The sequence below is a fragment of the Lynx rufus genome, unplaced genomic scaffold, assembly GCF_022079265.1.
Source record: "Lynx rufus isolate CCGP_SWC_20201006 ecotype Redwood Valley unplaced genomic scaffold, mLynRuf1.p SCAF_12, whole genome shotgun sequence".
In the NCBI taxonomy this organism is placed as follows: domain Eukaryota; kingdom Metazoa; phylum Chordata; class Mammalia; order Carnivora; family Felidae; genus Lynx; species Lynx rufus.
This window is the reverse complement of record NW_025814826.1, coordinates 28,034,040-28,055,910: the sequence shown is the minus strand read 5'-3', so window position 1 is coordinate 28,055,910 and position 21,871 is coordinate 28,034,040. Positions and strand designations below refer to the sequence as shown.

The window sequence follows — 21,871 nt, the reverse complement described above, 5'->3', positions numbered from 1 at the left end:
TTAGAACCTGCTCTGAACATGTCATCTATATTATGGGGGGGGGGGGTGTATGTTTTTCCCATTTCCATAAAAATTGAATGAAGCACAGTGTATCTGCTGGTCTACCTGAGAAGTACAACATGGTTGTCTTCCTTCACAGGTGCTAAATGAAAGCCTTGGTCTTCTTGAAAAAGACTTTCTTATCCTCCAGAACAGCACCATTCAACATAAATATAACACAGGGAACATATGTAATTTTAAATTTTCACACACATTCTCATTTCAACATGTAATCAGCATAAACTGAAACAGTTTGCATCCTTTCCTTTTCATACTAGAACCTAGAAATCCCGGGTGCATTTTACACAGACCTCCATTCGACCTACCCCGCATTTCAGGTGGCTGGGAGCAACTACATTGGCCAACTGGAGCTCTAGAAAAACCTCCCCTCCCATGCCTAAGTGAGCTGCATACCCTGTGAACTTGTAGCTCCTACTCTAGCTCATCTGTACTGTTGGTTTATGTGGTAGAAAGGACTTTTTCGTCTTTGTTTTAACTAATTCAGGAAACCATCAACATCATCCTCCTTAGGACTGTTTTTTTCCGAGATCTCCTTAGTGTATGGAAGACAATAAATATTGCCGGTATAAATGATGTTAAATTGTACACCTTGAATGCAAAGATGAATTTGAACACTATTAAAATCCGTTAATAAACGTTCTTTTGTCCACGTTTCATCCTGAGTAATGCCTGTTTCACAGAAAAGTTATTTAAAAAAAAATAAAAATCTTTCTTGTAACGCTCCTTTAGAGGGTAAGCTCTAAACATGTAACAATACAGTTGTCGTGGGAGTGTGCGCTCCTGGGGAAGAGAGGTGAGGCAACAACTGAAACGTACTTAAGACCTACTATGTGCAGGAAGGTTCACCTACCTGTCTTCAGCTAAAGCAAACCCTCCAGCCGAGACATTGCTATCCACACCACAGAATCAGTAGGCAGTGGAAATTCACGCAGCTACACATAACTGCCTGGTGAAGCTCAAAAAATACCTTCCCTCAGGCCCTAGTCTTAGAAAGTCAAACTCAGCTACCCAGGGGTGGGCGACCTCGCCTTTCCGCGGTTTTCAGAGCTCCTGGATGTTTCAGACGGACCCCACGGCCAGGTGCTCGCTCCCCGCGGAAAGCGCGAGCGCGTCCGGCCCGCCGGCAGGGCCTCTCGGGCCGCGGCTGCGCAGGACTGACGGCCAACGAGACGGGGTTCCCGGCCTTCCTAAGCCTGCAGGGGTCAACACGCTACCCACCCTCGGCACGCACGCGCCACAAATCTGCCCCAGCCCCGAAGCTGCCGCCCTCGCCCACCCCGTCCCGGGACTTTCCTCCCCAAGAGGCCATCCCGCAGCGAGCCCTCCACCCTGGGCTTGCGAGAGCCCGGCAGGCGCGGAGGCGCCCCGCTGCCACTCGGCGGCGCTTGTCCGGCGGAACGCCGCGGCGTCCGAGGACAGGGAAACCCTGCCCTCGGAGAGCGCCGACTCCTCCGCGGCCTCTTGACACAGCGGACTCTTCACCCACGAGGCCCCGACCCGGGGCTGACGGGCTCGCGACTGTCTTGCCAATCAGATACGTTCTTCTCCGGATGGCCAGCCGACCAATCACCGCGCGCGGGTGTCTTCTTCGGCTCTTCGGCTCTTCGGCCCTTCGGCCCTTCGGTTCGCCGGCGTTCGCTGTTGCTGGGCCCTCCCCGGCCTTCCGCACCGCTCTAAAGCTTAGTTCTCCTTGTTTAATTTCCTCTTTTTTCTCAGACACTTCCGGGTCCTGCGTCGCTCCGGAAGCCCGCGAGTTCCGGAAGCCTGGGTAATCCAGGTTCTGCTAGGAGAAGTCAGGCTTCCCAGAGAATGTTTCAGAAAAAGTTACGTGGAACGGGGGCGTTTCTCAGACTCGTAAGGTCAGTGTCTGCTGGAGAGAACCGGAGTGCAAACCTGAGGTCTTGGTTACAGCTGGGAGGGCGTGGAGTTTCACGACCTTGTCGCTGTCGCCCTTAGCTTCAGTTTCCCCGTTTATTGGCTTCCTGTCTTCCTGGAAAAAGCAAATCAAAGTGTGATTTTTGGGAAAGGCAATGAAGCAATCCCGAGCTCCTAAAAATGATCTTAGAATCGCACCATTAAAAAGAAAAAAAAATAAAAACACTGCTAGACTTGAGTTCCTGTGCCTTCCTCGAGGTGACTAAGACACTTCGAAATCACCGCGCATTTGGCGTTGGTGAGGTTTAATTCCTTATGAATGGCTTAAGAATTATGCAGTGTTCAAACTACTTAATATCGGATGGCTCATGTAAAGTGTTATATTTGGTACAAAAATAAGTTGAGTATGCTTAAGTTTCTAACATTTTTGAAAGCCTGTGAACTTAGAACTAGTTTTAATTTTCTTGAGGAGGAAGAGCTGTCGCGAATGTTCTTGCGTAATTGCTTGCAATGAGTTTCTTATATTTAACATTGATTTCTGATAACTGTGAGAATAATTGACATTTTTCTTCTGGTATTTTAAAATAAAAGTCATTGTTTCTTTACTTATTTCTTTAGGTCCCATTTTCCAAAACATCACATTTAGTGAAAGGGCTTTTCACGAGACCAAGTTGTGTTGTTGACCGTTCACATCTAACACGTTCTGGTAGTCTTGATGCCCCTTGAGAATTTTTTACCTTAACAATTTCAAGCAGTTACAGGGAGATTGAGACTTTATCCACACTACAATTTGCAGTCTAAACATCTTCCCCTAATACATTAACTTTAGTTAAACCTGAAAAAAATAAACTTGGGATGGCTGACTTCTTTTTCACTTTATCTTCTCCCTGATCTGCCCATATTTTCAATTACTTGTATCCAGAAACATTAGAATTTAATGATCTTGAGTCAGAAGGAGATTGCAAAGAAAAGAGGTAATGGAATTATTTACAAAGTCAAAAAAAGGGCTTTTATATATACGGAGTATATATTACATATATGTGTAATATAGATACATACTACAGATACATATGTAATATATAATATGTATCTATATCTATATCTGTATTCCCCCCCCCCTTAAAAAAAAAAGGAAGAAAATGGAAATAACAGGACATAGTAAAGAGAATACTAGACTAAGTCAAGAGAATTGAATGCTAGTCCTGACTCTGGTTTCGTTCGACCCACCGTACCTTGTGGTCTTAATCTCTTCATTTTTAGAAATTAGGAGTGTCAGTCAATCTGTGGTTTTTAAATCTGTTCTGTAGAAGAATTCCTGTAGAAATTTCCTGGAACCACGCAGGGGAGAAACAAAGCAAGCCGACTCTCAGCCATATTTTACAAGAGCAGCTATTTTATGTGTTGTTTGAAAAAGTGTTTTCTGTTAAGAAAATTAAATTCATGTCTTTGAGGAGATGATCTGCGTTTCCTTCTAGCATTAAGATTCTGTTTCTTAGGGTATTATTTGTATCCAATGTGCATTCATTCGATTTGTACAGTTTTTTAAATAGTAAAAGATAAATTCATGGTTAATTCATTACTGAAAGCCTGGAACCTCTGTGTTGTCTCATTGTTTAGTAAGTACAAATTTCAAATTTAATTCTTCATGATCAGAATCATAATTCTTTATTTTTCTCTCTTCCTCCTACCCTTGTATTTTAATACCAAATTTTTATGAATAAATTTGTGTCTTGAGTCCTAGCCCCGTGTTTTCCTCAGAGCGTCATGTAATTTTAAAGTGTCTTTCTCTCTTGCACTCCACTGTGCTCAGGTTCCTGTTGCACAAGGAAATGTATGGCATATGCACAATCTTTATTTCTGGACAGAAGTTCTGCTCTGAATCACTTGCTCCTTTTTTTCCTCCCTTGATTATTTTGGGCAACTTAGAAGCAAATTGGATGTCCCCTTTATCTCCTTCCTGTGAAATGACAGCAGTTTCTAAACATTCCATGTTCCTCTTCAGTTCCTTTGGAATGTGGAAGAAACCTCTGGAGAAAAGCTCTGTCCTGCTCCATTTGCCCCATGTAATCCTGGCACTGCAAATACCAGCACTGTCATTTCTCTACATGGAGGTGGAGGCAGGGAAAAGATGGCTAGCACACACTCTTCTTCCCATTGTGCACTGTTTATCAACTTTTCAACCTTTACCGTCTGTAAAATCAAAATGCCCTTTTCTGTATTGCTTTCTATTCTTTTAATATATTTTCCTTTTTTTTTTTTTTCCAGAGCTCTTCCTTCTTAACTGCCTGTCAATAAGGTGAGATAAAATTCCATCCAATCTGTGTTTTCTTCTTACGGTTAAAACAAAAATACCCAAGAGCTGTAGAGTAGTTCTGTTTTGATTATGCATAACCGTTCCCTTCTAGTAATAGATGAATTGGCATTGCCTCTACTTTGCATATAGTGTGTGTTCATAACAGTTAAATGAATGTTCACGCCTCATTTTTTTCACCCACATATTCCCTTTGTTCAGATTTGACTTTCAGTCTCTTTGAATGGTTCTCTGACCACGTGTATAGAGTCAGGGAGAGAGAATGTAGACAAGATGCATCCCAGGCAACACGGGCAACTTTACCACGTTCCTTTACTTTCTTTCCCCATTTTACAGTCCTGAGAGCTTGACTGGCAGTCTGGTCTTGTGAATGATCATGAGGGGAAAAAAATTAGCTTTGAGCTCTGCGGGATTGAATCCATACTACTTACTAACTCCCTTTGTGTGTTCCACAGTTTCTCTAGTGTTTACCAGAAATTTCCTGATTGTCAGTCTGACCTTAAACAGGTGCTTAATCTTCTCAGGCCTAACTTTTGTCTTCTTAAAATGGACGTGATAGTACTTACTGTGTGATAAGGATTATATGAGATAAAGAATGTAAAGAAAACATAATGCCTTGCACATAATAATGTATCACGTGATACTTCTTCCTTTTCCATTGCTAATAATACCTCTTCTGCTTTGTGGATATTTCCATATTGTCTTGAATGCCGTAAAATATGCAATTAAACATGTATGCCAGTAATATGAAAGTCATTTAAAATTCTCTTCTTAGGTTCTAATTTTATAGCATACTAAAGATCTAGTTGCTTCATGTGTTTCATGTGGCTCTTTGTTTATCCTTGGATTGTAATTTCTGCTGTAGTCCATGCCTACACTCTTAATGGTGCTTAGCCTTTAAAATAGCCCTATTTGTATGTCATGTTGTGCTCCTAAAGTGTTTATGTTCATCTTTTAGGCCCGTCACCACCTTGTCAGTCGAAGACACTAGTTCAGAGCATGGCTCTGCCACTTCTAGGTGTGTGATTTTACACAAGTCAGCAAATCTCTTTCTCTCTATGCTTCAGTTTCCTTGTTTTAAAACATAAATGATAAAAGAACCTCTTTGATTAATATTGCAAGGATGAAGTTATTTAATACTTATTTTTCAAAGGATACTTAGCCATGATAGTTCCTTATTAGCACTTGATAACTGGTAAATGGTATATATTTACTACAGTCGTAAACTCATAAATTGGTAGGGAGTATCTTCCATAATGCTTTGCTGGGTTTTTTTCTCTATGATAGTGTCTTTGTCTCACATGTTCTGTTTTGATTTCTCTACTTTCTCTAGCCTTTTTCAAACTCATGTCCAACATTACCATTTCCGCAGTTGGAAACGGCTGTTCTTTTTTTTTTTTTCTTCCTCTTCCAAACTTTCCTAAAACAGTCCCTATGAGGATTCTAAATAGGTAGACTTTTCATAGTTAATTTTTTAAATTGATTCTTATATCTTTTAACTGCTAGAGAGTATAGTGTGGTAAAATGACTTGTCCAGAGGCACACAGCCTGTTGATGAACCTGGGCTAAAATACAGAACTAATCAGAACCAGTTGAACTCTCTTTCCCCATATTCAGTTAAACATCTGCTCTTTATTTTCACAACATGCTTTCTCTCTTAAAGACTCAGAAGTATCAGCTTTCTGAAAGAAAAGATTATGAGTGCCATGCTTTTCTCTTAAAAATGTATTTGTAAAGCTAGGCCAACGTATTGGAAATTCTGTTTTAAGGTTTGAAAAAAACCAGAGGGAAACTTTTCTGTTTGTTTTAGGTACTTGAATAAGTACATCATAAATATAATAGGGAGAATGCTCAATTGTGTAAGACTCACTGTAGTCTTGAAGATTGTAGTATTTGAGTTGAGTTTCCTTTTCTTCCTGAATTAAAAAAAATATGTATAATATGTATACATATATATATATATATGTATATATACATATATATATATATATTCTCATCTGGTAGGGCAAGTTGTTCATCTTTTTGAGCAATTTATGCTATTGTGGAGTTTATCCTTCAGATATATTTTAGAAACATTTTGTTGAGTACTCACTACCACTCCCCAAAAGAAAAATCCTGTTTGGATTTTGATGAGGGTTACATTTAAAAGTAATTTAGAAGAATTTAGTGTCCACAACAGAATTTTAAAATTTCACACGTCTTGTCCATACCCCAAAGAGTACAATTGGGATTTGTAGCATTGGATATCTATAAACTATTGAAACTTAGTTTATATTTGATGAAAGAGAGGAACAACAGAGTAGTGACAAGTCATTTAGCAAGCCTGTGGCAGAAGTGGGATTTGAACTTCTTGTTGTTGACTTCTAGGCCTATTCACAGTGCCAGAGGTCGCAGTGTCCTAATGGATCTCAGTCATAGCTTTTTCTCTTTTGCTCGTGTTTGAAATGTGCTCTGGGAATCGGTGTCCTGTTAAATCCCTCTTTGATGCATGTCCCACTTGTTAGTATTGATTTCAATACAATGGACAGTAAATCTATCTGACTACACAAAGGAAATAAAATAGTAAGGTGTAGGTTCAAAGCTTAAGATCTCCAGTTATAGGACTTTATTCACATAACCTCATAATATGAAACCATTCATTTACAATTTTTTCAAACCTAAAAGGAAAAAATGAATGTATTGTCTCATCCATTTTGATTACTAGAACCTTTGGGATAGGGTGGCAGTGACATTGTCATACTAAAAATTAGTTGATTGTTGTGGATCTGGGAAAGGATGGCCTGGCAGTGGTTGCACAGATGGTTTGATACCTTAGAGATTACTTGGGAATCACATGTTTCTGCTGACAGAGTTTACAGGACTGTAAATTTAAATGTAGAGTTTTTGTAGGCAGCATGCATTGACAAATATGCCTAATGGTAATACATCTAGTACTGAGAGTCTCGGAACAGGTCAATAATAATGTGTATATTGATAGCAGCAATGTAGGAGATGTTACTTGGTATTATAGCTAAAAATCCATGTTATCCCCTTAATCATAATTACATTAATATTGACAAGCCCTTGACAATACCCACATTATTATTGATAGATTTCTGTCAATAACCTGTTTTAAATAAAATACATTCATTCATAATTTGTACTATACTCAATAAAAGCTCTGAAATACATCCTGAAAATTCTTCCTTCTTTAGTGAGATGCAATCATTTGATTTGGGTTTGGAATGTGATATAGATGACAAAGTTTTATTTGGGGGAATGGAAAGCATGAAAGGAAAAGAGTAGTTATTTAAGGGATAAGCTCTTAGTAAATGAATTTCGGGTTTTTTTCTTTTTTCTGTGAAAGAAAAGCAGTGTGACTTGCCTAGTGATAAAATGTTAGCAGGAGACCTTTTTAATAGTTTTTAGTGTTAGATCATTTTGTCTTTTTTTTTTTTTTTTTTTAGATCATTTTGTCTTAAACATATGTATGTGACAGGTTAATCACACTAACCTGTAGATGCTATACTTTGCCTTGAGCATCTTTTTCACATACTCTTAACATAGTAGTGTCCTTCACTAGACACATATTGTTTAGTGCCAATTATACTTCTAATTATTTTTAAAAGTCTCTTTGCATGACCATAAATATATCCCCCTGGTTGGCCCTTTAGATCTTAAATTAGTATGGTTTGGGAGGTGGGGATTGGGAAGGGAATTATAGAATTGTGTATTAGAAGAATGAAATTTCATGGTAGAATAGGAAAAGGTATTGCCTGTTTTTAGCATTTTGGAAAAATCAATTTGAATTAAATCTGATGGTGTTTGTTTCAATGCTGAACAATCCCAGCTTTAAAAAAAAAAAAAAAGATTGTTTTGTATTTTTTTTTAAAGTATTCAAGTTGGAGCCTACTTTTGAGAACCTAGATACTAAACTACAAAACCCAATAATATGGGGATTGTTAAACCTTATTTAAATTAAATTCCTGGGGCGCCTGGGTGGCGCAGTCGGTTAAGCGTCCGACTTCAGCCAGGTCACGATCTCGCGGTCCGTGAGTTCGAGCCCCGCGTCAGGCTCTGGGCTGATGGCTCGGAGCCTGGAGCCTGTTTCCGATTCTGTGTCTCCCTCTCTCTCTGCCCCTCCCCCATTCATGCTCTGTCTCTCTCTGTCCCCAAAATAAATAAACATTAAAAAAAAAAAAAAAATTTTAAATTAAATTCCTGAAATAGACTGGCTATTAGTTGGGAGTGGATGGCAATCACCGTACCAGAGTCAGGAAGGTATTGGTTTACCAAAAAAGGATTGGGGTTTTTTGATTCAAAAATGCAGGGGTGCTGTAATCTCCTTTTGATTTTTATTAGTTCTTAACTTTCATTACTTTAGTTCATTACTTTAAGTTGTTCAGAAAGTTATTAACACCTCAGTTAAGGGCCTTGCATTGTTGCAGGAATCCTAGAACTGGTCTTCATGAACTGCAGCCTTCATTTTCTTCAGTCTTATTGAATTTTGCTATCAGAGTAATCTTTTAAAAGTGTATCTTGTTATGTCTCTTCTCTTCAATGATTATTCATGTTCATGAAATCACTGCAGTTTCCTTAAAGTGGGCTTTTTGCAGTGGGTTAACTCTTCAGCCAGTCAGTCCTGTCAGCTTGTTGTGCTTAGTCACAGCAGATGACTTGATTCTTTGCTTGTAGGTAACAAGCACAGCACAGTGATGGGGATTAAATAACCACGGATGCAACTCGTGTTGGAACCCATCCCAATATCTCCCAGATAAACTATGGCCATGTTTCATGGCTTGCACATTTCTGGGGTTTGCACACAACCTGTTCTTGTGTCTTAAATGACCTTTTTTTCTTTTCTGCCTGGAGAGTTTTGTGATCCTTCACATTTCAAGATTCATTCTTTGCTTCAGAGATCAATGGCTAGTCTTGATCATAGTAGCATCCTATTTCTTTAAAAATGATTGACTAAAAGGAAGTTAACTGAGAGTTAAATTTTTGGATTGAATTCCTGGTACCTAGGAAATTGCCTGGCATTTGGTAAGTGCTCAAAAAATGTTGGTTAAATTGAGCCACTTGTCAGAGAATTAGGATTCACTAAAACACTCTCCTTACATTATATTGAGAATAACTTTATGTGACTTTTACAGGTATTTATGACATTTTGCAATGCTTCACACCTGTTCTGAACAATTATTGTTGTACAGCAGTGGAGGGAAGAGGATTCTATAGTCAGATTAATTGAATTTCTAGTTATTTCTGTTTTATCAGTTTCTTCTCCAGGGCCTTCCCCTTCTCTAAAGCTGACATTCTAGAATAACTGTATCTGCGCAAAAAGGGAAACAAAAGGAAGAGGAATGGAATGTCACATGTTGGTGATGGACTAAGGTTGGATGCCCATCTGGACTGCCTGTACCATGTCCTGTTCAGCAAAGCACTCTAGGGTCAGATAATCAGTGTGCATTCCTGAAGTTTTCTTACTTCCAAATGACAGGCATTACCATATTGATGAGGGTTAAATAACCAAGGGAGAGGGTCCTGCTGGGACCCATCCCCATTCTCTCAGAATTCCACGGGGGCGCCTGGGTGGCGCAGTCGGTTAAGCGTCCGACTTCAGCCAGGTCACGATCTCGCGGTCCGTGAGTTCGAGCCCCGCGTCGGGCTCTGGGCTGATGGCTCAGAGCCTGGAGCCTGTTTCCGATTCTGTGTCTCCCTCTCTCTCTGCCCCTCCCCCGTTCATGCTCTGTCTCTGTCTGTCCCAAAAATAAATAAATGTTGAAAAAAATAAATAAATAAATAAATAAATAAATAAAAAAAAAAGAATTCCTCCTCCATCTCCTTTCAGATAAGATACAAGAGTGTGATGAGTTTCACTGAACCATGTCCCTGCCCCTTCTCGCCTAGCCCCCGTACACGTACACATCATAGTGATGTCATGTTCACTATTTAACTGCCACAATTATATTTTAATTTTGTAGTCAGTATTTCCTGGAAAAAAAAAAAATCCCTTGACCACAGGTTGATTGAGGCATTAGTATGAGTAATAATGAAGATTTCAGTCTTTTGAAATAAATTTGCCAAAAACAACTCAGAGTCTTTTTCTTCTTATGCCCATCCCTAGCCAAAGAAGCAATAATATAGTAATAATAATACTTGCCAGTTTCCAAACCACTTTCATAACATTATCTGGTTTAATCTCAACAACTTTGTGTGGTAGCTGTTATTTCCAACTTTGTGAAGAATCCGAGGGTAATGACTTTTTTTTTTAAGATCACATAGCAAGTAAGTGACAAAGCTGGAACTTGAGCTCAGGTCTGATTGGTTTTAAATCTGCTTTTTTCTACTCTGTCACAGTTGCCTAAATAGGAATGTAGAGCATAGGGAGGGGTATTCCACTTGAACTTACTATGGTGTGTAACGGACAGTGTCTGTTCTATGTTTACAACTAAAAGAAGTCACAAAAATGACTAAAATGTTGGAAAGTAAAACCTAAAACAAAAAAAATAGAGAAATTATTCATCTGGAAAAGCAAAGGCTGAAGAACAGTTTAATGATAGTCTTTTGGTCCATTACGTAGGGAGGAGATCGAGCCCAGCTGTTCTTAATCTACAATGAGGCCAGGCCTGGGGAGAAAAAGAGGAAAGGGAAAAAAAAAGTTAAACTGTAACAGAAGGGATAAGAAAGAATTTTTCGATAATAAGGATTGTTAAATATTGGATTGGTTAGAGAGTGTGTTAAGTCTCCTTTTCTGGCAGCCATTAAAAATTCCTGTCTTTGCTAAATGTTAAGTATGATTCCTCCAGAAATGAGGTATTTGAAATAGATGATTCTTCTGAGAAACCACTCCCTCTGACCAGTTTTTCACTAAATATAAGTAAGGAACCTGAATGGAGAAGGCTCCCTTCACCATCCAGTTCATCTAGATGCTTTCCTACAGTATTCAGTCAGTACACTCATTAACTACCAAGCTACTCATTCCGTTGCACATAGATTCAACAAATATTTATTGAGCAGCTACAATGAGCCCATGTTTGTGGTAAACTCTATAATTAATAACGTACTCATCAACCACAATGCAGAACTGATGATGACTCTAGTATTTAAAGATACATAAATTGGCACAACTCATCCTCCAACTTAGTAAGCCATAGATTTCATCTGATACTCAACTGAAAAAAATAATCGATCCAGTCCAGTTTTGGGGGTGTGAGAGACGTAAGAGGAGGGAACTGGTAGTGTGGACTTATATCCATGTACAGTAAGGTCAGAGCTTTTCAAGGGTTATTTGACAATAAGAGAGCTTCCCTTATCTTGCTGACCACGGAAGGTGAAATCTGGGGAAGGTGCAGAGTTGTAGCCACTATTATAGTAGTCACATTTGCCATATGTCCACATACCATGGATGATTGTAGAATTTTGCATGAGGAAGACTTAGCTAGAAATCAGTCACTTTGTAGGTGGTGGGTGCTTTGAGCAAAAAGTATAAGATAAGGCACTTTTCCTTAACTGGTTCAGGGAAAGAAGATGCACTGACGTGACTGAAATTACAGGACAGGTGGTTGAGGGCTCAAGTGAGTGGCACAGACCATCGCTGCCAGAGTTGAAGGTGGTGATAATAGGAGTTGGAGATAGTTTTGAAGGTTTCACAAAAAATGTTGAAATAGAGTTGGAATGTGAAGGGCAGAGAGTTGAGGGCAGTGGGGATAGTTGGGAGAAAAGGTAAGTGTTTAGGTGCCTGAGAAAAGGCACAGAGTCAGGACTGAAGGATGGCATGGAATTCAAGAGCCGGAGACAGAATTGACTAGGTTAGGTCTGAGAAGTTTGTACTTTATTCCAGAGGTAATGATGAGGTGAGAAACCGGTGATTTGGTAAGTGTAGGCAAATACACTTTTGGTTTTGCTTACGGGTTTTTTTTTAAAGTTCTAGTTTTTTTCCTCAATTACATAACTGATGTAAGTTAGAAAATTTGTAAACTGCAGAAAAAAGTGAAAAAAAATCTTACTGATGATTTTTTGCATGAATTTTGGAATTCTTTTTCTATTGAGATAACTTCAAAGTGTTATATATATACTCTCTTTGAGGACCTGTGATATCATATACCTCTGTTACTAACCTAGTTGTCTGTTTACTTGCTTGCCACCCTTGCTAGACCTTGGTTAGGGTCCTGAAGTGAGAATAAGGATTTAAAAAAAAAAATTTTTTTTAAGTTTATTTTTTTTTATTTTGAGAGAGAGAGAGAGAGAGAGAATGAATGAATCCCAAGCAGGCTCCTCACTGTCAGCACAGAGCCCAATGCAGGGGTTGAACCCACGAACCGTGAGATCATGACCTCAGCCAAAATCAAGAGTTGGACACTTAACCAACTGAGCCACCCAGGCACCTTAGGATGGTTTTTTATCTCTGCATCCCAAGCACCTAGCAGGTCTAGGATATATCGATGGTCATAGAGTGTGTGATCTCTAATCTCACAAGGTCTACTTTAACCAAAGAAAGGGAAAGCCAAAGACCGTGTAGGATTTCTAATATCCACTGTGGATGTAGAAATGAGAACTAAACAGAAATGAGTGAAAGGGCAGGCAGGCAGCACGGCGCCATATGGATGATAGATGTGCCAGAAAAATCACGAAGTTTGCTTTGGAATGGACCAGCCCACTCATTCTCAACATCACCAGGAAACTGGTTAGAAATGCAAATTCTTGGCTCTCGTTCCAGGCCTACTGAATCAGAAACTCTGGAACTGAGACACTGTAGTCTAAGAAGTACAAGCGATCATGATAAACGCTCAAGTGTGGAAACCACTAGCAGAGAAGAACAGTGAGACAACAGGACTGATGTGAAGACCACAGTATAGGAAGATTGGAAACCCACAGATGTGTGTGATGTCAGTGAACATAACCATTGAACAGCCATGGTAGCTGGAACGGGAAAACTAGGACAGTAAGATTATGTTGTTACAGAGAAAGCTGAGTATGTTGTAAATGGACAGGATCTACTGATCTTGTTTAGTTCACTGCCTTCCTGATCTTAGCATTTAGGTAGGGCAGGTAGATTTAAAATAGATTAGTCCTAGGAGAGGGACCCCACATTCAAAATCTACACTCAGATTGTCTCTCCTATATCTCCACACACCTGCCTACAAACTCTAGCTGTCTCATCGGAGCCTCAGATCTCTAAAACTACTGTGGTCATTACCTTTCCCTTCAAACCTGTATCACTGCTTGTGTTTCCTATTTCAGCAAATTGGGTTATCATCCACTCAGTTCAGTTATTCTTGGCTTATTTCTCCCTAAATCGTGTCAGTTCTACCTCTTCGTAGCTTTAAAGATACCTATTTTTCTCCAGCCCTGCTGATATCTTTATAATTTAGACCATCATTATTTTCTCATTGATCACTTTAATAATCATTTAACAGTCATCTTAACTGGTCTCTAAGCCTCAAGTCTTTTCACCCTCAAATCTATTGTGAATATGGCCAGAACAGGCTGTCACAAATGCACATTTGATTAGTTCTTTTCTAAAAACTCTCCAGTGACTCCCCATTAACATAAAATAATGTTGATAAAATACAGCTTCCCCAACTTGGCTATTAGGGGCTTTACCACTGGTCTCCTGTTTCCTTTCCAGCCTGTTGTCCTTGCACCTTCAGGCCTTGCAGCTGCTCACCCTGTCCTTGGAATGCCATTCTCACCGTTCTCTACCGATCTGACACTGCTAGTCCTTCAGGTAGCCACTTAGATAGTACCTCTCCACGAAGCCTTCTCCGACCTCCTGAGGTCTAGTGTTAAGAATAATGCCTTGAATTTCCCCTTGCGTATCCCTCGTTGCACCTATTATTGCCTGTTTATTATTTTATATAGTGCATTCTTCCCCGCTCCCCACCACACTACATTATAGTCTCCACAAGGGTTGAGACTGTGTCAGTTCCACCATTACATCACAAGCTCTGACACATTAACTGGCAAATAGCAGATGTACAACAAACATATTGAAATAAGTAATAATCAACAATCTGGATATGGTTGTTTGAAATCATTTTGAAGGCTAATGGGTAGGAATTTGTCTTTTCTATCCTTCACCTACCCCTGACTTTATCCTATTCATCTAGCATGTGTAGCTTACATCCTGTGTACTGGGCACTGTGCAAGTTGTGAAGATTCACCTGTGACAAGATTCAATCTTTGCAACAGGCTTTATCCTCTAGTGGAGGAAATAGTTTTAAAGTAGTGTGTGTATAGTACATAAAGGCCAAGAAGGTGAAAGAACAGAGTGCTAAGGGAACAACTAGAAGAGGCACCAACCCAAATTTGGGGAGTCAGGAGGAAGTTATGCCTAAGCTATTAATTAAAAATTTAGTACTTAAAAACTGAAAACTGAGTTTTTCAGTTAAAGAACAGGAACATACTGTTCCAGATGGAGGGAACAGACCATAAATGTTTACTAGGGAACTAGAGAAGGGGGCACCTTATGACTGCGGGTCATAAGATTGTGTGTTCAGAAGACTTTAGTGTGGGGAATGCACCGAAAAAGCACTGAAATAGGATAGACCAATTAGATGTAATCCAGCAGAGAGATAAGGGCAGCCAGAATTTAGGAAGAGGCTTGCAGGGGAAAGAGTAGTGAATGGATTAAAAAAATATTTGGGGCAAAGAGCAGACCTTGAAGATTGATGCGATTTATACAGAGAAGAAAGGGAACTCTGTCCTAACCTCCTTCTTTTCCTGTAGTTCCTGGCTAGTATGAGGCAAGGATTTTACAGAATTTGCAGCACAATCCCCACTGCCATAGCTCTGGGCTGTGGAATTTTGAGGGAGCTGCAGGAAGGGGGCAAAGGTGAGATCACCCCAGAAGGCAGATGACATTTATGGGATAGAAGTATTCCTGTCAAATGTCTGGTTTGGGAGGAAAGCGGCACTAAACAACCTGTTATTTAATAGGCACTTTTGTTTTCTGTACCTGAACTTGTAAAGCATGCAGTCTGCCACTGAGTCATCTAGGATCTGTGAGTAATTTAAAAACATCCCTCTTAAAAAACCTCTTTAATTGTCAAAACAAACAAACCTCTTTAATTGTCAAAGATATTCTCTCTTTCAAGAGGTGCAAACTCTATTATAGGATGTACTTTCAGTTCTTTAACTCCTAGCAAATTACATGTAATATCTTTTTAGTAAAAATCATAAATAGTATTTGAAAGGACTTTAGAGGTCATTTTATCTCAGCCCTCAGTTTTGTAAGTGAAAAAAATAAAGCAGAGATTAGGTGAAACAACTTGTCCAAGATAACCATTGCCACACCATTGGTGACAGTGAATTTCAGTGGGACACCTGCCTCCCTCTGTAACTTAGTGTTCTGTTAGTACGCCAGGCTTTTTGAAGGCCCAGCGATCATTCATGATCAAGCTCCATGTGTTCAGGGCCCATTTTAGAAACTGAGTTTAAATAGATTGCTTGTCATAGTTTGGATTTACCAGTTCTTTAATAGTAAGTAAAATATCTATACTGGTCTGTCCTTGACAACAGCAGCCACTGGGTGGCTTGTACATTATAGGCATTTAATAAGTCAGTCATACCTAATTAACTACTAGTCAGTTTTTTCTATTTCTGTAAGGGATTTTTGTCCCCTTAGCACCTATATGATTCTTTAGTGTATTTGTGAAATGGTCCTAGTATATATTTTTACATCATAGTTTTCTTAGAAAACTGTATGGGGGCTCCTGGGTGGCTCAGTTGGTTGAGTGTCCGACTGGCTCAGGCCATGGTCTCATGGTTCGCAATTTAGAGCCCTATGTTAGGCTCACTGCTATCGGTAGAGCCTGCTTCAGATCCTCTTCCGCCCACTCTCTACCCCTCCCCTGCTCACGCTCTCTCTCTTTCTCTCCCTTTCAAAAATAAATGTTAAAAAGAAAAAACTGTAGGATGTGTACCTTCTTAATATCTTAACAGCATTTCTGTATTCATGTTGCTTTGTGCTAGTATGTATCTTCTACAATAGTGTGATAGCATAATAAACCCTGATTGTGCATTTTAATTTTTTCTCCTAACTTCCTTTATGGACATAAAACATATTTCAGAAAGATTAAATGACTTGTTAAAAAATATACCTTTGGAGTTAGAAGTGCTGGCAATTAAACTGGGGTCTTGACTTACATTCCATGGAATGTTCCATAGAGTTCACTGTATTTATTAAGTTCATGTATTTCTCCATTCCTCATGTTATTATTTAGCATAATCACTGTTAGCATCAGGATTTTATGATCTCTGCTAAAATATCTGACCAAGGAGAATACTTGGAGGTAATTTGTGGAGAAAAAGGTGCAACTTGCTACACCAGTTATTCCTTTGATGAAGGGTCAAAAAAGGAGGAAAAAAAAAAAAAGAAAAGAAAGGAAAAGAAAGAAAAGCAAGGAAAAGAGCAAAAGGAGAAAGTAAAAGAAAGAGAAGGAAGAAGGTTGCAGTAAGAGGTGATCGCTCACTGCTCTCTGACACCTGCCAGCCCCGTCTGTGTGTCTTGGGTCATTGGTGTACCACAGTCGTAGACATGTAAGTTGAGGAGATGGTATGAGCTCGCAAACGTCTGATGTTCCTTAATTGTACTTTACCCTAGAGACCTTCAGAGAAGACATGGCTTCCAGAGAAGAGAAGACAAAGAGGACAAACAGAGTGCTAAGAATAAGTCAGTTGGATGCACTTGAACTAAACAAGGCCCTGGAGCAGCTGGTCTGGGCCCAGTTTACTCAGTGCTTTCATGGATTTAAGCCAGGGCTGTTGGCCCACTTTGAACCAGAGGCGAAAGCATTCCTGTGGCTCTTCTTGTGGCGCTTCACCATCTACTCGAAAAATGCCACCGTGGGACAGTCCGTTTTGAATATACAGTACAAAAACGACTTTTCCCCGAAGCAGAGGTACCAGCCACCGAGCAAGAATCAGAAGCTGTGGTATGCTGTGTGTACAATCGGTGGCACGTGGCTGGAGGAGCGCTGCTACGACCTCTTTCGAAACCGTCATCTGGCGTCATTTGGGAAAGCCAGGCAGTGTGTGAACGTCATGGTTGGACTTTTGAAATTAGGTGGGCTGATTAACTTCCTGATTTTCCTTCAGAGGGGCAAGTTTGCAACCTTGACAGAACGTCTCCTAGGCATCCGTTCTGTATTTTGCAAGCCCCAGAGCATGCGTGAAGTTGGCTTTGAGTATATGAATAGGGAACTTCTCTGGCATGGTTTTGCTGAGTTTCTGATTTTTCTCTTACCACTTATTAATATCCAGAAGTTGAAAGCTAAGTTATCCTCATGGCGTATTCCTCTGATTGGTGCTCCTAACGGTGACAGTACCTTAGCCACCAGCGGCAAACAGTGTTCTCTGTGTGGAGAGTGGCCCACCATGCCTCACACCATAGGATGTGAGCATATCTTCTGTTACTACTGTGTTAAGAGTAGTTTCTTATTTGACATGTACTTTACGTGCCCTAAGTGTGGCACAGAGGTACACAGTCTGCAGCCACTGAAGTCGGGAATCGAGATGTCAGAAGTGAATGCTCTTTAGAAACTAAGACTGTGTCCTCTGAGGAAAACTGTATTGTGTTTAAGTCCTTAGTATTAGTCATGCTAAGCATACCATTTAGGTGTTTTTCTTCTGAGGGGAGGTGCTTCTCTGCCACTGTCTTCTGTTCCTTTCCAGGCATGACTAAATTCTAATCACTAGAAACCACATCGTTCTAAATACATTATGTAAAGAATAATGTACTACTTTCTCTAAATCATTGCATTCAATTTTTAGTGTTGAGAGGAGTGGACAGTTTTTGTCAGTATACTAAAAATGCTCTTTCATTTTGCTACTTCCTGGAAAGAGGTTAGATTCTAAAACAATTTTGGAGACTCTGGGGTGAGTGTGTATTTATTTTCAGAGATGGCGTTGTAACATCATAATCTGACATTGATAAAGCCCTGTTGTTTTAAACCTTAGGATCTGATGCCCCAGTTGTAATTTTAAGCTTTTCTCTAAAACCTGATTGTAGGGGGTTCGCTTGGCTTCATTCGCAGGCAAAATGAAGGCCACCAGAAGCTCTAGGCTGATGTTCTGCCAACTTTCTGATCCGCCTGAAGTGAGGGCTTCCTGCCTAATAGTTCTAGGTAAATCTAGGACTCACTGTCATTGGTCTGCCTGGGACTATGTCCACATTTGTGAACCAGGATAGAAAACTACTACTCTTGATTACTCAGATGTGGGTGACATCCTCACGTGTGTCACATGGACCCGTAGTAGGAGAGTAGGCAGTTCACCACAGGAAGCTGAAGTGGCTTTGAAAGAATAGTGGACATGGGGTAGGTAAAAACAACAGATCCCTATTAGAGTTTACATTTGCCTTTTTTACCAAAAGTCTGCATGCGGTTTTTAATTTTACCGGTGATCTAAGTTGATGAGGACATAACTGAATGATTAACTTACTAAATTGCAGATTTGAAAGGATTAAATAAATAAAGTCAACACATTTTGTTATAATAACAATTTGGTTACAGTGTTAATTTTGGTAAAGTGTGTTCTGAGTAGATGCCCATACTGTCATAATTTTAACATGAAAATAGTATTTTACATATATGCTAACTAATAGAGCTGTCAATATCATGGGGTTTTGTGTTTTTCCAGACACTAATGGCAGTACAATGTATTTTTTTTAATTTTTTATTGTTATTTAACATCTCCCACCTCACTAAGTGATTACCCACATGGAGTCAGGGAGTATGACTGTTTTGCTCATCACTGGATAACATACCTCTCCAATAGAGACATTCTGTTAGCTGAACAACAAAACCTAATAATCACAGATCGGGTTTTGTAGAAGCAGATGTTGCAAGGGTTTTGAGGTTCTTTGGCCTGGATTGGGCCAAAGTAGTCTGACCTTCTTACCTACACCTCTGGGTCACTGGCCATGGGCTTCTCTGGGAAGGGTGTGGCCTAGAGCATGGTGCCTCTCTGCAGCTGAGGCAGACCCTAAAGGAGCTGACCCCATCCTCCAGCTGGGCAACAGATCCATCCTGGGAAGAGCTGGGTGTCCAGCCTAGTGTTTACCACACCTAATACTGTCTCTCCGTTGTTTTCCTTCATAGTTTTCCATTTTTGTTTTTCTTGCTTGCAAGCATGCAGACATCACACTAATGGCAGGTAGCCGTTCAACTTAAAACCATTGGGTTTCGGACTGACTTGTGCACTCAAGTGCTTCAGGGAACTCCAGCTCACTGCAGAGACCTAGGCCTGCTGGCTAAGTTGCTCTGACAGTCCCAAACCCCATTCAGTCCCTGCCTCGCTGTGCACTGCCACGAGACTTGCTTTAACACTGGTGCTTCTATTCCTGTTCCCCAGTGGTCTTAGGGCTCAAGGTGCAGTATAACTGGGTCATATTTAGCTGCATGATGTATTTCTGCTTTAGCCTCAAGAACCTAACTATCATCTGTGAGTATCTCCCCTTGGGAAGATAAAAACTTTTACACTAACATTGTTTTTCCTCTCCCATGTAACTTGTTCTCAAATCAGATTTGCTACTTGTGTATATAATGTATCCAGTTGCTTCAGTGATCGTATCTAAAATAAGTACCAGTCAAAGCTAACCCAAGGCATGTCCTGCATCCTTGCTCCCAACAACCCCCGCCTCAGAACTCAGTTCTTTAACTCCTCTGAGATTCAGCTTGAAATGCTTGCTTCCTGTGAAATGGACATTCAGTTATATCTACCTTTTAGGACTGTGATGGGAATTAAATAACATCATTCTTTTAAAAATTACTTACGAAGCCCCTACAGGCATTCTTCTATATTCAGAGATTTACTCATAAATAAAAACCCCTGCTCTCATAGAGTTTATATTCATGGAGGAATAATAGACAATAAAGACATATGGAAGATCGTTTCAGATGTTGGAAGTACTCTGAAGTATAAAAGAAATGGAGAGTGACAGGGGATTCTGTTTTAAACTGAATACTCATGGAAGGCCTCTCTGAGGAGTTGAAGTTTGAAAAGACATCAGAATGAGCTGAGGGAAAAAGCCAAGTAGGGGACAGGTGCTGGGATAAAGATAGGGCAAGTGCCCAAGCTCCTAGATGAGAGTCCATTCCTGGTTGAGGAACAGTAAGAAATAGAGTGACAAGAGAGAGGGGTAGGAGGTGAGTGAGGTGAGGGGGCCCAGGGTCAGGCCACGCAGGCCGTAGTGAAAAAAATACCTGGATTTATTCCAAGTACAAGGAAGCCACTGGAAGATTTTAAGCAGAGAAGTTACAAGTTGAGATTTTTAAAGGATCCCTGTCATTAATCTATGGAGAGGTATGAGGAAAAGCCAGAAAACCTAGTCAGAGTCTACAGCAAATAATCATTTGGTATGAACAATAGTTGTTATTATTTCCATTAGGTTTGTGGTACATTAACAGTGTCACTATCTGAACTGGTCAGGAACCTGGAAGTAAACAAAGCTGTAGGAAACCAAAATACATTTTCATGGATTCCACACAGCAAAGCTACACTCGAGGTATTTCCTTGAGTCCCCATTTAGAAGCTGCTTTATTTTGAATAGAATTCTAATGAACTTTCAACAACAGAAGAAAATAACAGGTAAGAGGGAGGGAGAAGACTGATGAAAGCAAGCATGTTCACAGTAATAAATAATTAAAAAAAAAAAAAAAACTTGTATCAGTGAGCAACAACAAACAAAAAAAACCCTATAATCTGGCGGCAGAGCAGGGACACACAGTCTCTGAGGACCAAATGAATAATGATAATAGTTTAAGAAAATGACCTTGGATCATCAAAGTATACCTTATATTCTGTATAATTTGGTTAAGAAGGCAGGGACATTAGTATTCTTATATTTGAGGATGCCTTCAAGTTATGTTGGCACTTACAGGCAAAAACTTAATTCACTCAGAACATTTGCTTTTAACAAAAAGCTGTTTTTCCTAACAGCACTTAACAAGTGAAGTGTTACTGAATTAAGATCTTTTCAGCAGCAGAACAATTCCAAACACATTTTTTTAGCCAAACCAGTTGGCCATATTATCTATAGAACTGATGCTCCATGGTTCTCTCCAGCTAAAACTAGTAGATACAGCACATTTATATTCATCACAAGTAAGTTGACAAGTATTTCACTTATATGTCTGGGGTTTTTATTCCTTCAAAAAGCATTAAATCGTGAAATAAGACACTATGCCTTCATGTTTCCAAGTAGTCACTTGTTTTCTCTTGATATTTTTGAGAAAAAGCTGATGGTTTTAAAATGTCATTTTTCTTGAAAGTAAGCATCATTATCATTTTGTCCAATGGCCTTCATCGAATACTGCCTTGAGTTGTTTTCTGGCAATTGGGACAATTCAAACAAGATTAATATGGGTAACTCCTGAGGCCAGAAAATCCAAAAGCATGGTATTCAATAGGTAGTTCACTTTCCTTCTCATTAGTAATAATTTCTCACTAACAGATTCAACCCATCCATTGCTGATATTCCAGAGCCAATAAAACTGAAATCTGTTCAGTAAAACTGATTTTAAAATCAAATGGGTGTGGACATGTTTATATGCATCGACTTTAGAATTTATCTCAAGGAAATGGTAAGAATTTGGATATAGACTTATTGAAATGAATTTCACCATAGCATGATTCATAATAAAC

The 21,871-nt window shown here is 39.7% G+C and overlaps 1 protein-coding gene across 5 annotated transcripts; it reads left to right on the top strand.

Moving 5' to 3' along the window:
* The first annotated feature begins 1,776 nt into the window (after positions 1–1,776).
* On the top strand, positions 1,777–20,120 carry PEX2 (peroxisomal biogenesis factor 2). 5 transcript variants are annotated; one of them, XM_047074060.1, is made up of 4 exons: positions 1,777–1,919; positions 4,201–4,231; positions 9,500–9,616; positions 16,830–20,120. In XM_047074060.1, the coding sequence occupies exon 4, from the start codon at positions 16,847–16,849 to the stop codon at positions 17,762–17,764; it is 918 nt and encodes a 305-aa protein (XP_046930016.1). In that variant the 5' UTR covers positions 1,777–1,919; positions 4,201–4,231; positions 9,500–9,616; positions 16,830–16,846; the 3' UTR covers positions 17,765–20,120. The 5 variants fall into 5 exon arrangements, with proteins under 5 accessions (XP_046930016.1, XP_046930014.1, XP_046930015.1 ...); XM_047074058.1 differs by lacking the exon at positions 9,500–9,616; XM_047074059.1 differs by lacking the exons at positions 4,201–4,231; positions 9,500–9,616.
* The last annotated feature ends 1,751 nt before the right edge of the window (positions 20,121–21,871 follow it).